The sequence below is a fragment of the Lipophrys pholis genome (genome assembly GCF_963383615.2).
Source record: "Lipophrys pholis genome assembly, chromosome: 12".
Lineage (NCBI taxonomy): Eukaryota > Metazoa > Chordata > Actinopteri > Blenniiformes > Blenniidae > Lipophrys > Lipophrys pholis.
The window spans coordinates 26,530,969-26,548,052 of NC_137641.1; the positions used below are offsets into that span (position 1 = coordinate 26,530,969).

Consider the following 17,084-nt stretch of genomic DNA (forward strand, 5'->3'; position numbering starts at 1 on the left):
TTTTCAGAAATGAGATTAAAAAGTGATTCATGAGGAATGCAGTTTGGAAATCTTCCACAGAAGGGCAGTATTGTGCTTCACTTCACCGTTACTGTTCTGCCAACAGATGGCAGTACAGTTCCACCAGTTATCATACAGCTTTGAACGTATTGTTTTTTGGGCCCTGTCCCAAATGACCTATAATCCTTTCATCTTCCCAATTAATTGAGACAACTCTTTTCAGCCACAGAAGAAAAAAAAAATTAACTGCCATTGCTGACTGTGTTAAAAGGGAGACGGTGTTGTTGTAGCTGTCAGCTGTGACCTTGTTTCATTTTATCTTCCGCTCATTATCAGTCAGTAGGATGAAAGCTGCGAGCAGGAACGGTGGGAAAATCTTATTCTGGTTTCTCATTAACGTGATGTGTCTGTGTGAACATCTGTCCTCTGTGTGGGATTACGGTTAGAGTCCCACTGAAAGAGGTTTATTCAACTGGAGAGCATTAGGAAGTGCTGGATCCGCCATGCAAATTAAGCTCTGAAATATATCTGGACTGCCTATTTCCCTCAGTGCACGAGATATTTAACATAACTTAATGAGAACTTGAAAACTTTCACTATTCAAATCCTGGAATAATCGGTAGATGATGTTACAGAATAAGAACCGATGAATGGAATATACTGCAGCATAGGACCTAAATTAACGTCTTGGGTTGGGTTAACCATGTGAAGCATTAGTTAAGGCCCAGGAGCTGAATGGAGCTCATCGAACAGTTAAAACATTTAGATGCTACATTACATGTTTGAATTATTTCATTTTGTAATGTGTTATATGCAATCAAGATAAAGAAACATGATGTTTGACTGAATGGCAGTGAAGCTTCATGAGCCACTGGCTTTATTTTCTGTGGCCACTGGATGGCGCTGTCTGTTCAACAAATGTTTGAAAAAGATACTTCATTGCAAGTCCTCCATCCTTTATCTTCAAATGACGAGCGCCATCAGGTGGAGTCAGAAAATAAAGAGAGAGAGAGAGAGAGAGAGAGAGAGAGAGATATTGACATATGAATGTATGGAAAGTGACTGAAGTAGATGAGCTGAGTGGAACTCCCAACATTCTAAACCTACAGCAGCTTTACTAAGCAATTTTTCCATTGGGACAACAACTGGCCCTGTAAGCTCCATCAATTAGGAAGGATGTGAGCCTGATCTCAAATAGGAACTGTGTAAGCCTCCCTGGCTGAAACTAGGAGCTGGTTCCCCGTGAGATGAACCTGATAGCTGAAAGTCTGCTTCCCATTCCACTTTCAAAATATCTATGAACTTTCAGTAAGCTCTGCGGGGATGGTATATTCTCTCTCTGTCATCTCTTTTTCTATATCTAGAATTTTTACTAACTTCAAAAAGTTATTAAAGTGAAAAATAACTTTATTACACTTCCATGAAACTTTTACTTTAATAAGTGCCCTGTTAAGTTTTCAAATAATGATTTAAAAAAATTAACCAAAAGCTAATGGATAGAAACCAATATGGCAGAAATGTACTGGTTTCTGTTAGTGCTTTAGATGCCAAATTACTTTATTTATTGCGTATTCTCTGAAATACTTAAAAACTTAAAGGTTCTGAAACTACTTTGTGGTTACAAGATTTTTAATTGCACATTTTTTCACAATTTAGCATTCAGAAATCCCTTAAACAGTACGAATGTGTGACTTTCTGTAGGCGATACAATGATATGGCCGCGTCGATGAAAAACAAACTAACTAAGAAGTATAACTGGTGTCATGTGTTCAGAAATCACAGCTTTTGAGTCGAGTAATCTGTAACTGCCATCAGATTCTCGCAGTGGGGTGTAATCGCAGTGACGTGAAGAAATGGGCTCGTTGCTAAATGTGTTTTCTTTCCCAATGCAGGCGTGTTTCCACACCGCCATGGTCTCAATGTGTCAGTTGTGTCTTTGTTTACATTACAAGCTCGGGCAAGTGTGAGTGACGTCACTGCGGCAGCTCTCTTCTGATTGGACGAAATCTAAACAGCTTTCAATTGCATTATAATGGGCATGAGAGTACGTGATTGTAATTATATATTTATGTGTATGGTTATGTTGTAAATACTAACATGTCATGTCGTCTGTGTGTGCGTGTGTGTGTGTGTGTGTGTGTGTGTGTGTGTGTGTGTGTGTGTGTGTGTGTGTGTGTGTGTGTGTGTGTGTGTGTGTGTGTGTGTGTGTGTGTGCGTGCAGGGGGCTGGACCACAGGCTGCAGACTGGGAGAACCAACTCTGGCGACACCTGCAAAACAAAACTCCAAACCGAGTCTCAGCAAGCAGGGGAATCAAACGTGGGCGGATGAAGCCGTATCGGTGGATAAAAAGACGAATTAAAGGGTAATTATTCACCCGGTGGCGAAAGAAAAAAACAAAACAAGAAACGTTTTCGGTCCATTTCTTTTTTTTTTTTTCCGGGAGGTCGAGCAAGAGCGCTGGAGAGAAGATACGACAGCAGGTAATGGCAAGCTGATTCATTTCTTACTCCTAAAACTTCTCCTGTGAAACATGTTTTTATTGTAGATGTGCAGACCGGAACCTTTTTCACGATGTTGTTTCATTAGACTTTGAGATGTCCTTTCGGTTCATTGATTCATAAAACTCCGGATAAAGAGGAAAAAAAAAAAAAAAAAAGGATGGTGCGTTCACGTGGCATCATTTTTTTTTGGCTTCAGTCTCAAACGTTGAATCAGATTCCTTTTTTTTCCCCCCTTACTCGTGAAACCTTTAAAGATTATTTACGACTGTTTGCATGACTCACAGTTAAAACAGAGAGGGTTCAGTTATTGTTGTGAAGAGCACATTTGAGTCCCATTTGCAGCCACAGTTCGTTTCCTTCTTTGTGTGACCAATGCAAATAATGAATAAATAAAAAAAATCAAGCGGAACTTCTGACACACCTTATTTTGTAACACTTTGATGTGAAGAATGCTTTCACTATGTCAAATAATCTGCAGGGAGACCTTCATACTTTTGCACTGCATTGAGTTGCAAAGGCACATTTTGGGGGTGTGCAATGCTCCTCCTGGCTGCCTCTGCTAGATGCATTAGGAATAGTTGCTTTTAGACATGTACATGTGCAAAAAGCAGGATTACCTGTAGATGAGCCTTTTCAAAGTTTCATCCACCCCAATAGCTGGTACCTACGCCATGTGAGATGACTCCGAGCATTCAGTCGTGGGATACTTGACAAAAAAAAAAAAATCTTAAGGATAACAGGCTGTACTCGCTCACAAACTATTTGCCTGGATGGACGTCAAGACGTTTCCCCAAATGCTTTTTGACAGCGTGCGTTCTCTTCTTCTGTGGTAATCTCTTTTTCTCACGCTCTATTCCGGAGCGCAAGGCCTGGGGCCAGGTCAGGTTTCTCCTTCACATTGAACATGTCAGCAGCTGAAGTCAAGCTGAGGACAATGACTGACACACTTTTTATTTGCTCACTAGGATAATAAAAGAAAAAAGAGAGAGAGACTGGATTTAGGGTTCATCCGCACGGGATGATCACAGTGTCTGCGTTTTACAACAAACAGACAGTCAAATAGTTTTTAAGCTTTAGGAGATCAAACTCAGACGAATCTCGACTTGTTTCATGAGACTCTTCACAAAGCCAAGCCAACGAAAACATTCACGTCTCTGTTGACCTAATGGGGCGCAACCGGCAAACTCACGACGATGTTTATTCTACAGGGTGACATGTAAACCGTCTCTAGTTCCAGATTACAATGGGATAACCCCATTGATATGAATGGGATTAAAAACACCCAAGCCTATTGATGAAGTGCCCTTTGGACAGTGACTAGTGATATTATTGTTCGATAAACCCAAAGGGCACCAGTCAGTGTTAAACAGTATAATGTGACCAACCTTATGGTTTAAGCATGTTTTTCTATTTTTTTGGTATTTCTGCCGTCTAAACATTCTTTATTTTTGCCCTCTAAATAACTCTAATCTCGGGTTCAAATGAGGTGAAAGAGACAGAATGTCCTACAATTACAACGATAATTATTTTGCATTTGCTCAAACAATACGGAGAAAAGTAATGGGCTGCACCTACTAATGAATTAATTTCAGCTTTGAGTTGTCAGAGAAACCAAGTGTGTAAAATCAAGTTCTGAGCCATGAAGTCCACCTTTTCTGGAACGTTTTCAAAGAAATGGATCACTTGAAAAAGCGAACAGATTTTTTTTTTTTTTCAAGTGTAGTGATGGGATTCTACCATTACAACCAGTTCATCTATCCAGGCCTCTTTTCCACTGGTTCTTTAATAAGCATTTGCTTCTGCCCATCCCAGCTAATGGCAAGACACACACCCTGGATGGGCAACTAATCTGTCACATGGCAAACACACCTACGGCCAATGTAAAGGTTTAAAGGTATTAATTAAAATAATTAGTGTTGCAAAGGATTTGTATGCTTGCCTCAGTTTGGGCTTGGAGCCTTTTATTTTTTTGCACGTTTTTTGTACTCGTGTCTGTGTGTTATTGCCCCTCGGATTGTCCTTCACCCCGTCGTCGTCAGTTGCACCAGCCCTCCTGCAAATCCAAGTCGAATCAAATCATGTTTGCTTAGAAATCTATAAATCATTTCATTAAAACAGATTTTTTTTTTCCTTTCCAATATAATTTGTTGTCGGTGTAATGGAAGTAGAGTAAAATCATAAAATATTCTTATAAAAGCATTTGTGTAGTGACGTGTGGTGGTGGGAGGAAGTTAAAAGACAAGATAACATGCAGACGTCACACAGAAAGACTCATTCAGCCACTGGCTTCCAACCGGGGACTTCCTTGTAGCCAGATTATTACGCCACACACTACCCTCGCCGCGCCGCCTCTTACTCCAAGTCATTTTTTAAAAGTGGGATTATTCCAGGATCGTAGGAAAGTTCTTTTTGCTAAAGTAGCTTCATTGCTTGGGTTTTCATGGCTGTACAGCTGCACGCAAGTCTTGCATCATGAAGCACGGTGCCAAGTGTGAGATGAAAATGGTGTAATGGTGCTGGACGCTCTCGCGGCGAAGTTGTTGGGAGTGACCGGTCATGCTTCTCTGTCTGCCCGCCAAGTAAGTGAGGAGAGACTAACGGCAAACTGTGAAGTTTTCTGCAGGGGGTTTATTTGTTTGCGGTTGGCTTCTTGTCGGACAAACTCCGTAAAGGCCTGCTGGGATTAGTTTGGTTCGAGTTATGTTCACCGGATCCCATAAAGTACTGACCTCAACCATATCCATCACTTTTGGGTATGAACTGCAGATATAAACTGACCTGATATATGGATGAAAATGTCGTCACCCACTCCATGTTATTGTCGAAATCTTATTAAAAGTAGTGGACACGCCTATAGCCTAAACAAGTCAATTCGACCCACTTTCATTTATTAAGTGGTAATAACAACATGGCCAGCTTAAGGCACTGTTACAGAGAAACTGATCCACAGGAGCAACCATAGGGAAGGGTGTAAAGGGGAAAAAAAATCCCATTTAACAGCAGAAACCTCTGGATAAACATCATATTCATGAATATGAATTTACAATAGGACGTTTACTAATTGTGTTGGAACTCTTTCAGGCCTAACTCAGTATAATCTATGATTTATTTTCCGCGGTGGCAAAGGACGACCCGGGTGTGAAGGACAAAACACGCCATAGTCCTGAGTGCACGTTGCAAAGACGACCCCACAATGCAGAGGCAAGCATCAATAAAACCCACCGGCTAAACCCTTGGGAGTGATCTGGAACAGCTTGTTCGAGCGGCCGATGCAGATGAGTGTCTAGACAAGGTGCAGCCTGCAAAGCCGACACTGTTGTGAAGCTTTGAAGTCATGCACTATTCACGGCTGAGAGTGAAGTCACAGCAGATCAGGTGTGTGCTGATGATACAGTTGCAGCTCCTCCTCCTCCTCCTCCTCCTCGTCCTCCACCGCCTCGTGCCCACGGTGTTGGTCATTGTAGTTCCACCAGCTGCTTGTATCTACACGCACACGGGTGATGATTTTTCTTTTGCAGGTAGCTCCTGCAACTGTTGAATATCTGTGGAGAAATGTGGCTTGCGATGGAGCCGCTGTATACGAAATATTCAAATCGACCAGGGACGACTTTGCTTCAAAATGTATTTATTTGTCACTTGAGAATTAAAGCTTTCTAACATTTGCTGGAAAAACTCACCACTTTTAACGGGCTGCGTTTGTTGTCTTACATGACATCTTTGCATCCATGAAATTTAAACTTGGTTCCACATTTAATGCAATTTAAAGCTCATCAGGAAGGTAAATTGTGTTACACTGGATGTATTGAAGTCCCCCAGGGCAGGGAGAAACATCTCAAAGTGTATGGGTAATTTTTGCCTCATATCTTGTGTCCGCGGATCTGCCGGTGGAATGCTGATATTTTCCTGGCCCATTTTGAAATCCCCTCATTCTATAATGGTATTTTTTACTTATCGTGTCCGTGATGTTTTGTGAGCACCTCGTACTCACTTTTGTACGGTGGCTTCCTGCAGGATAACCTGCCGTGACAGAAACTTTGGATCGTCGCAGACAAATTTGTGCAACAACAATTAAAAGGTCTCAAGAGTCAGTGGATCTCAAATGCATCCATTTTTCTACACAACCGCTTTATCCAACATTATGGCCGAAGGCAGGGGTATGTCTTGGACACCAATCCATCACAGGACAGACTCCGACATTGCAATTTTAAAGTTACCAATTAAGGTCAAACGCATGTTTTTGGGCTGTGGGAGGAATCCGGAGTACCCGCAGAGAACATGCACCTACCACACAACAAGGCAAGCCTGCACCACAAGACAGGATATTCTCGCTGGAGGGCAAGAGAGCGAATCACTACATTACTATGTGGTACAAGATTTGAATCCAGTGTCCATTTTTGGGTGGATGTCATAGAATAGGAGACTGATATTCTGGAACAATCTGTGGCGACGTTCTCAGCTTTATAGATGATTAGTTACATCAGTGTAACAAATGACTGCACGGTGAAAGAGTTGATATTCTTAATGTACCATGGGGATAAATTAGACTGTGTCAGTGGGCCACCCACAGGTTAGCATTGTTGGTGATAACCTGACACTGCAGTAACACGGCTTGTTTCCTCTCCAGGTGCCTGGTGGATGGCGAGAGAATGGAGGCGAACAGAAGAGAGGTGCCTTTATATGTAAGTGGCTGGAGGTTTTACTCTGTAGGTGTCTGACATGTTGGTGGTCCAACAGAGGGGCCTGTGGGCTGCCTGTTGTTTCTTCTTTTTTTTTTTCCTTCTTCTTTTTATTACCAGAAGTAAAGCACTTTAGTCTTTTCCCTTTCCTCTCTCAGTCTCTCTGTGTGCACTGGTTGACTGGAAAAGCCTTGTGCCGCAGGTGAAACCCAAGCCAGGAGGGTTTCAGTCCCCTGGGAAGCCAGGCCTTACTCAACCTGCTCACCAAATGACAAGAGCCTCAAAGAATGGGAGCAAGAATAGGGGAATACTATACCCATCTGGTGCTTTCTGAGGACTGCACCCACCCACTTTTACCAATTATATAAATACACATTTTTCTTTTGGGTGTATGTTTGGAGCGCAGGGGTGTGCAGGTGTGTTTGGATTTTTGCATGACGTCGTAGAACTTTGTTTTTCTCAACCGCTCACATCTTCCATCTGCCGTCCTTTCCTTACATCTCTCTCGCTCTCTTTCTCGCTCGCCCCCTCCTCTCTCTTTGTCTCTTGCCCTTATTCTCGTGCATGTGTGCGTGGAAGCCTGGGTGGGCTAGTCACTGAAGCGTTGCCAGATTTCTGGTAAGCAGAGTGTCTGCTTGTTTTTGCTGTGTCACCAGTTTTAGAGGAGAGGGGCGGGGGGGGGGGGGGGGGGGGGGGGGGGGGCTCCATCTGAAACCGTTGCCTCCACTCGCTCCGAGAGGCCTTGACGGAGGACCGGTCTGAAACCCAGACATGTGAATCATTATGGGCGCTCCACCACTTTAGACGTACACCTCTCCGTTCAGAGGAAGTGGCGTCTCCACCCTCTAAGGTCACGGCTCAACAGGAGCAACTCTCACTGCTCAATGAGATCCAGATTTCAATGCCGGGCTTTGTGTGGACCTGCTGTGGCACACTGCTGTGATATAAAGGCCGCTATTGTAGTGCGCCCAGTAAAGTTTTATGGTGTACCTCCACACATACAACACAAGTGTCAGGTCCATGGCAGATACAGCATCAGTGGATAAATGGCTACATTGAATGGCAGGCGGACAAATGTCGGGAGTTCCCATGTTTAAGGGAATTTTTATTACGAGCTGGTGCCAGAAGACTTCATGTTGGAGTGGATTTGTTTGTCTGCGAGTGGTGAAAAACGGACACTTGTAAGTATGTAATGGATTACAAAGGCTTTTTCGTACAAGCGTTCATTTTGCCCAGAGATAAAGGACCTGCTTAAGATAAACTATGTTATCCTGTCAGATAAGCTAAGTGGTTTCACTTCTAACGTTTGTGTTCCTTGAATCTGTACATTCATCTTTCTTTATCTTAGTCCCGAGACATGATAACACACAGGCCGGAGCTTCTCCCAGTTAAAAGCACGTGAGCAGATGGTACATGCTGAACTAGTTTCAGGCCAACACACACACACACACACACACACACACACACACACACACACACACACACACACACACACACACACACACACACACACACACACACACACACACACACACACACACACACACACACACACACACACACACACACACACACACACACACACACAAAAAAAGCTGACAACCATTATGCATTCGCCCCAGCAAGCAGGAGTATCCGGGAAAAGTAAATGCGAGCACAGGGAGAACATGCAGACTCCACGCTCAACGGCTCGGGCTTTAATCCTGTGTCTTCTTGCAGTGGGATGATGTTGAAACTACGTTCCCATGGGAATGTAGTTCAGGTTGCATGCGTTTCAGTTTTCAGACTTTTTATTCCTGCAGGACAGCTTGTGACCAATGCAGACTTTTCAGTTCAAGGTTTGACCAGACAGTGAAATCTCGCTGCCTTTCCCATCATGATAATTATCAATAAATCAACAAAAGTAAAAAGCTAAAAAAGTAAGGAGACGCCTTCGACAAAACTTCTCGACAATAAATGTAATACCAACGAAAAGCCTGATTGTTGTAGGAACATGCATTTGTGGGATGAGTTGAGTATGTGTATTATCTGCCTGTGTCAAGCAGTTTATATTTGTCGTGGACTCTTCTTTCTTTGTTGGATTGGATCTTAAAAGCCTGAACAAACGAAATATATTGGAAATGAAACAATCTAAATAGTCAACAAAGCATCAGGAGCTTCCTGAGCTCGGCTGCTCATCCCACAAATACATGTTCCGTACAAGTAATCAAGCTTGGATTGATTGCCAAGAAGCATTTTCACAGCAAAGAAATAATCTTCCAAACACAAACCTTACTTTTTTTGTGCATTGTTTTGTAGCAGTTGCCGGCTTATAATAGTATCCAGCTGTTTTTCTATCGGCAATGGCTTGCGCTGCCAAATGAATTGGCACAAGAAAGGCAGAAGTAGCTATGACTAGTATGAGTTCAGATAAATCAGAACTCAAAGTCAGAGGAGCTTTTTAATGATAACAACAAAGGAGAGAGTTGAACTTGATTCGTATTCCTAAAATCTGTGATCTTATGTGTTTCACGGAATGCCGGAGGTATACATGCCGACAACACCGGCTCATGCTGCAAGTTCAGTTGAAAGAGGATGGCAAACAATTGAAAGATTTGTTTTCCCTTTTAATAAAAATGATCTTGTTTTCGTCTCCTGTGTTATGAATAGGCACAGAAACACCATCAAGGCTACATTGTCCTCCTCCTCCTCCTCCTCCTCTAGTAGCTGTTATCTCATCACGGTCCTGCTACATTTCCAATAACACTCGAAGCTTTAGGTGTATCCTTTTCTACGAGTTTCTACAATTTCAAGAGTGGTTTCCATCGTGCGAAGTATCACAATTCTCGTTGAGATATCTGGTATCTTTGTGTCGCTGGTTTATGCCTTTTTCACTCTTTAAAAGCTGTTGTGTTTGCTCTGCTTTTCACACGTCAAACCAACCGCAGGACTTCATTGTTACTGCTGTTTGTTGGTACAGTAAAAAAACACTGAGTCATTTAAAAAAAAAAGAGAGAGAGAGAGAGAGAATCATTTCCTTGAAGAAACAGACGTGCACCCTTATCACGGTAACTCTCTCAAATGCTGCAGACATAATATCAACACCAGTCTTAATAATTCTCCATTTTCTTCCCCCCTCTGTGCTTGATGATGTTATGTAACAATGAGTCCGGTGCCAGCTCTGTACTCGTGAAATGCTTTGTAGCTCCTCACCGGTTTTACGAGTCACCCATTACTGACAAGTGGACTAGTTATTAGTGTTTCATTTGCACAGCACATTAAATCGGAGGTATGCGTCTCAGCTCGGTATGAGAAAGGGCCCACTGCACAGTCCTCATTGTTGTCACCGTTGGGAATCCCATGAGTTCGCCTATTCGTGAAGACAGTGGCACTTTGAAACTCTTCTTGGATACCTTTTAAGCTTGACAAAGGCCTTGCTTTATGTGCGACCATGCATGAATGTTTATGAGACCATCAGAGAAAGTGGAAATGATCCTCAATCATGTCGGCTCTCTGTGCCCTCTATTGTTTTTTTTTTTTGGGGGGGGGGGGTTACGATCAAAGAAAAACCGTCAAGCGAGGATGATTTGCGGTGACTGTGATTGAAATTCTTTGAGGATTACAGCAAAGTTGTGTGTATAGTTCAACTCTTCCCAATGACACCAAATGTCCCTTTGTGTCGTTTTCTCCACTGAAGTACTACCATGTGAAATGTTGACGTCAGGCTGACTTCTCAGTGAGGAGAACTGGCTGTTATTGGAGCTGTTTTTGTTGTTGCAGCGGCACTGATCTCGCTCCCCTGACGTCACCTGTGTGTTGCACTCCGGAGATCATGGCAAAGCACTCCAGAGCTGATGACTGCTGGTTTCCTGGAGACCAGACAGCAGATATGATGTTGTTTTTTTTCCCAACAGCGTGTGGAAATAATAAAATCAGGAGAAGGTTTTATTGTTGGATTTAGTCTTCTTGATCTAAGCAGCAAAATACGAGCAGATGGCTTTTGGATTTCAACTGTGGATGGAATTAACCTCCTGATGGCTTATATTCCATAATTACATTGTGCTTTTACTGAAAACTGCCCATATGGCAGGCATGACGTGAAGCCACAAGGTGCTGAATATTTCATTGTTACTGGATCAGCCTGTGGAGGAAAGGCCATAGATCACATCGGTCTGACGTCTTATTGCTGCTCAGTCGTCCCCCTTCCTCGTCCCCGAGGCCCAGGAGGTACAGTTCGGATCAAGAGAACCCTGTCTGATCAAATTGTGCCTGTATAAAGCAATGTTTTCTCAGGCTGCTGCTGTGTTGACACAAATAAGAGGAAACTCTCATCTCCCCGGAGGAGTGAAAGCAAAATTGAAAATAAAATGACGAGATCACATGAGCGTCTTTGTTTTTTTTTTGTTTTGTTTTTTTTCATAGAAATTTAATACAAATAGCCATGGGGCAGACATAAAACCAGATAAAACAGTCTGGATAGATTGATATTTAAGATGTTCTACTGCGAGAATTGACATCTGTGTCTTATACAAGATGTCCCAGCAGAGTTGGAAGTTTAATAAATGTGAATAAATTTGGTCTCGTTCAGCTTCTCTGAATGAGTGCTTGAGTCTCGGTGACCATCTTACCCTGTAAGAGGTCAGGAAACCTGCGCAAACCACAGGACGGCAGCTTACCTTTCAGCTGCGTACGTGGAAAAACAATCAGCGATAACGTAAGTGTGCACTAAGTGGCACTGCAGCTAGCCACTTAGCACACTCAGCAAGTTGAGAAGCTGCAGCTCGAGTCAGTCCACACTAACAGCCTGCTCACCCTAGAGCTCACTGGCTCCTCTGCACCTGCACGAGGCTCAAAAAACTCAAAGTTTGATGGACAAAAATTAAGGTGTGATGTTTTATCGCTTTCAATGCACAGCCATCGTGTATCATCATAGTGTACCTCCATCTTTTGCAGATTTATTTGCTCGTTTGAAGTGTTTCTTCGAGCGACCGGGAGCAGCAAACTAATCTTATTTTTAGGTTTTTAGTAGCGAAAAATCTGAGTGCGAGTGGCCGTAGTGGACCGAGGCGCTTGATCTAAATAAGTTGCTACATTTTTATCAGTGCAAAGTGACGCTGGTGGAGCAGCAAAGATTACAATGAAACTTGACTGATGCATCTGCTGAAGCTATCAAAATACAAGAGAGATAAGGGATACTCCCATAATTAACAAAGAACCCCCAAACAAAGTTTAGCATGCGAAAGGAGAAGATAAGGACATTGCACAAGCATGGACTCTAATCTTATAAAGGTCAATATCTTTTAAGAAAGAAAGTGTTTTTTTGTCCATTTTGGCATCTGGCATGGCACAATGTAACCTCTTTCTTTCAGCTCGTAGCGTTCAAGACCCTGAAAGTTGTGATGGTTAGATGCCAGAAAAACAAAAACAAATTGAGGCTAAATTTAAACGATGATTTTAAAAGAGATAATCAATCTCATGTTGAGGAGGGGTTACGAAATTCGGGATAAAATAATTGTCTGCACCTTTTCGGTGCTCTTGCTGCATGACTTCCAGTGAATAACCGGTAATGTTGAGTATTGAGTTAATGGTTTGATTTGCCCTAAACGCAACCATCTAAATAAGTATACTGTGAAATGACAGAGCTATTTCTCTTGTCCCTGGTATACGTCCGCTCCAACCAACAGTGTTTTAGAAGCAAAGCAGTTTGTAATCTTTATTGCTGCTCCTTCAGTTTCTCCTGGATATTCATCACACTTGTGTACTTGTGAGCGTCAGTAAACTCGTAGTAAATCTTAAGTAAAATGAATTTCTTTCCTCTGAAGCAGTGTTTCTCAACATGATCAACGCTGTGGAAGGTTGAGTACCTTCTCTGCTTCGCAACTGTCATTGCGTTTTGGGTTGTCTCATCACATGACAGTGGTGCTCGAAGCCACTGGAAATACAACATTTTTTTAAGAACAGCTCTTAAGGTGGAACTTTTTGAAAACGCTCCATCTACACGTAAACTGGGCAAACTGCAACTTTTCTGAAACGCTGCTACTGCGTACGTGCACCACAGCCGTAATAAATAGTTCTTCTGTACATCTCGCTTGAAACTTAGGCTGTAGGATATCCCATTATGACTGTGGTCTGTGGAGGAACTCATTTGTTTTTGGACTTTATTGGAGTAGATATTTTACAATGAAAGTGAGCGACGGAAGACGCCCTGAACCCTTCTTCTTCATCTGTATAAAGATGAATTTCAACTTCATTTTTTTCCAGGGACAAGTGGAGGCCCACGTCAAGTCACAAGCTGGAGCTCCTCCGGATGCAGAATTTTTTGTTGTCGTACAAGGCTCCAGACTTACACACGTTACCGCCGCAAGATTAGCCGGTGATGGGTTAAGTCTTAGCTTCACAGTTCCGGGTAAGTCGCTCAATCCATTCCTCCTTATTTAAAGATTTTCTCTTTAACCTTTAAGATTCCGGATGATTTTACTTTCCTCCCTCAGGCCACGATCTTGCGGAAGTTGCCTCCGTCACACCCTGCCTTTACGCTGACGACCAAGTCGCGCCATGCGGGGGTGAAGCATCTCTTGATTACCTCAGGGACGTTGCCCAGGAAGCGGCAGAGTACCTCAACGCAAACAAAGACCAGCTTGTCCCTCAGAGCTATCTGGAGGTCCTGAAGAGGTTCCCCGAGGACGGTGCAGCACGGTCAGGATGCAGCGTGCAGGAGGTTCCTCTCAGAGAAGACAACGAGGGGCTGAGGATGCTGGATAAGGAGATCACACAAGCTCTGGCTAACATGGATTACCCTCAAGAGTGGAAAAACCCCAGCAGTCAGTCAAATGAAGGTAACAGGAAGCGAGAGTGTAAAGTCATGAGCTTATTTTTACTTGCCGGGGGTGGATTCATCGACATTTGAACTGCTGACGAACAGCCATTGGTATTTTCAGTGACAGCTAAAGTACAAAATACACATCCTGTGTGGTAAGACGGATTTAAACTGAGAAGCAGCTTTGACGAACAAGAACACTCAGGACAAAAAGATGTCTATGTGGACTCATTTCAGTTTCTTAGAAGAAACGAGGATGTTTCTCCTAAGATCCAGGAAGCCAGAACTGGTCTGAGCTCTCATGTTCCAGTTTGTGCTTTCCTACTTCCTGAGTGACCCACAGAGGTCAAATGTCAGGGATTCCCCTCTGCTCTGCAGATGTGAAAAAAAAAAAAAAGAAACTTTCATTGCAGCAACTCTGCAAGTCCTAAAGGTTCCCATGGATTTTTTTTCTGTTGTTGTTTGAGTTTCATGCAGAGATGTTGCTCAATCATTTGTTCCTCCGCCCACCAAAAAACACATTTGTCTAACTCGGCGCAAAAAATCCTTTTTGTTGACCATGTTTATCACGAACCCATTGTGGTTTAACTCATAGATGCAGAAGTGGGTCAGACAATTGGAGAGAATAGTGTTAATTGATGAGTTTCAAGTCAACCTCATTTGAATTTCACACTGAAATATTACTGTCAGTGTCTCTAATCTATGCTGCTTCGGAACAAGTTTCGGCCGCCGAGGCTCAAATGTCGGTAAACCAGCTGAGACTTGACTGAGGCAAGCGTCCTGATACGGGATTTGATTCAAATCAATGCGAAACTCATAAGAGGAATAAACATTGGCCTTGTTATGCTTGATTGACTGAAAGATGAACCAGCTCACGTTACACGCCAGGCGTACGGTAAAGTCACAAGACAGAGATGTAAAACGAAGAAGAAACAACAGTTAACATGTAATTAGCAGAATGAAATTTAACTTTAACAAAAGAAAATTGCTTTTAATTGCCTCGTAGCCAAAGACGCTAAGCGAAGCCATTGACTCATTCATTCAAATGTCACATGACTCATGTTATTAATACTCTGATGAGCTCATTTCTATGGGAAAGCTTGAGCTGCTATAGATTAACCACAAGACTTTCCAGCAGGTCTTTGCTTGCTGTTTCTGACCAGGTGCATGTTAAGTAGCGTGTTTGTATGATAAGTTGGTTCACTTCACAAATTACATTTAACAAGCACAAAAACAGGATGAATATACAATATTTAGTGAATTTTTACCTTGTGTGATGCTCAGTGAGGACTGATAGAAGTACCGCAAGTAATTGCAGGATCTTCTTAAACACATGTGCCTCTTCAATATGTTTTTTGCAAGGACTCCAGGGAGCTTTCAGATAGTGAAACTTGAATAAACCTGAAAAAAAAGACTACACAGGTTATAAGAAACGGCTCTTATGTTTGAGGGCTACAATAGGTAAACAGCTTGACAAGATGGAGCAACTAAAATGGCTGAAATAGATAAAACCAGTAGAAAAACTGTTAACATGAAACAGACAAACTGTCAGGAGGAGTCAGAACGGGCTAAAATGACTAAAACAGCTAAAATGACTCAAGAAGGTAAAATGGCTAAACATTGGATAAATGACTAAAATTACAAAAAAAAAAAAAAAACGTATGTAGCTAAATCAGCTTAAACCATTACAGAAGTTGAATGGAAAAGAAAAAATGTCTAAAATTCATCGAAATGGCTAAAAAGGAAATTAAACAGACAAAATGGCTAAAGCGGCTAAAACCAAATTCACTAAAGATGGACATAAAAGTTTAAAGTGGTAGTTAATAAAGGAGTATAAAAAAGCAGTTAATAAGGGAAAATTAATGAGGTCTTCTGTGTGCTTAGCTCAATTATATGTAAACATGTATAAGCTGTGTTATCTCATTAAAAATCATATACATGTTGCAGCTGTAGGAAAATTGAGCATAAAGTATACATCTGACTGTTCATCCATCCCCATTGTTATACTAACAGGATCTTTCCTGCAGGATAGTGTGATTTTCACGGAGATTTGGTCAGCTGATTTGATTCAGTTGATTCCAACGCGATGTGATTTGACTGCACACCTCTGGAATCACATGACGCACAGGACCAGCCAGCCGGGGAATGGACAGTGTGTTCTGAAGATGGAGCAATTACTGCCATTATTCCCTATTGGGCAGATTTGAGTTGTCTGTTGGAGCTTTCTGCCCCCGCAGTTGTCTTCTGCTCAGATTTGTTTTAGTCTTAAACTTTGGTTAAACGCCGTTTAATGCGTATGTTGTGTTTGGTGCAGGACCTTGTTGTCTCTTCACAGTTCCAGTCTGTTTATATTCAACAAGGAAATCGGACCAACCACAGCTAACAAATATCACGTTCTGCTGGAGGCCGTTCACTTTTTTTTTCCACGTCTGTCTTCCCGGGGGACGGCATGGTCCATGCAAAACACCAGCGAGGTGCAAATGCAAAGTAGCTGTGGAGCCCTCACCCTTCAGGGCAGAATCTGTAATAACAACAGTCTGACAATGACATTCTTGTTGGGTGCACGTTGCGTGAAGGGTATGTTCACTATTCGCTCCCCTTAGTTTGCCGAAACTGTGTCGCAATTAGTCGCGCCGTTGTGGGAGCGACGGTGCGTTTCAGTTCATCTCAGGACACTGACGAAATTCAAGGCAAAAAGGAAAAGTGAAAGTTTATGGCTCCGGCTGATTGTGTCTGAGTTGGACAGATAGTACTCGAGCCACCGTCAGCCATGTTTAGGGAAAATGATAAAACTCGGAGGACATGCAGTTGTTTCTAAAGCAGATTTTTCTTTTGAGGTTAAAACACAAACCAATGATTAGCTTGGCAAAAAAAGGGATGTGCAGAATGTCCACGTTTATCCATCAAACAGCGCAGGATTATGACTGACGATGTCGCTGGTTATACTCCCTGAAAAGACCGCAGCTGTTTCGCAGCAGGCGCTTGCTCCCTGAAGCATCCAGTCTGCCCAGGTCGTTATATTGGTGATATACTGCAAACCTTTCAGAACTCAGCGTCTTCCTCCTCCTGCGTGCCGCTGCCATGCATTCCACACACAAGTAGCAGATGA

The 17,084-nt window shown here is 42.5% G+C and overlaps 1 protein-coding gene across 7 annotated transcripts in view; it reads left to right on the plus strand.

The window, feature by feature from the left end:
* Window positions 1-2,223: 2,223 nt before the first annotated feature.
* Window positions 2,224-17,084, plus strand: part of arhgef28a (Rho guanine nucleotide exchange factor (GEF) 28a) — a 53,861-nt gene continuing 39,000 nt past the window's right edge. For 3 of the 7 annotated variants that reach the window (XM_080477328.1, XM_080477331.1, XM_080477332.1), the window contains exons 1-4: window positions 2,224-2,482; window positions 7,128-7,182; window positions 13,420-13,564; window positions 13,650-13,994. In XM_080477328.1, the coding sequence (XP_080333454.1) occupies window positions 7,150-7,182; window positions 13,420-13,564; window positions 13,650-13,994 (523 nt within the window). In that variant the 5' untranslated portion in view covers window positions 2,224-2,482; window positions 7,128-7,149. Of the gene's footprint in view, window positions 2,483-5,020; window positions 5,083-7,127; window positions 7,183-13,419; window positions 13,565-13,649; window positions 13,995-17,084 lie in introns of those variants that run through there. The other 4 variants (XM_080477326.1, XM_080477330.1, XM_080477327.1 and 1 more) reach the window with 2 other exon arrangements.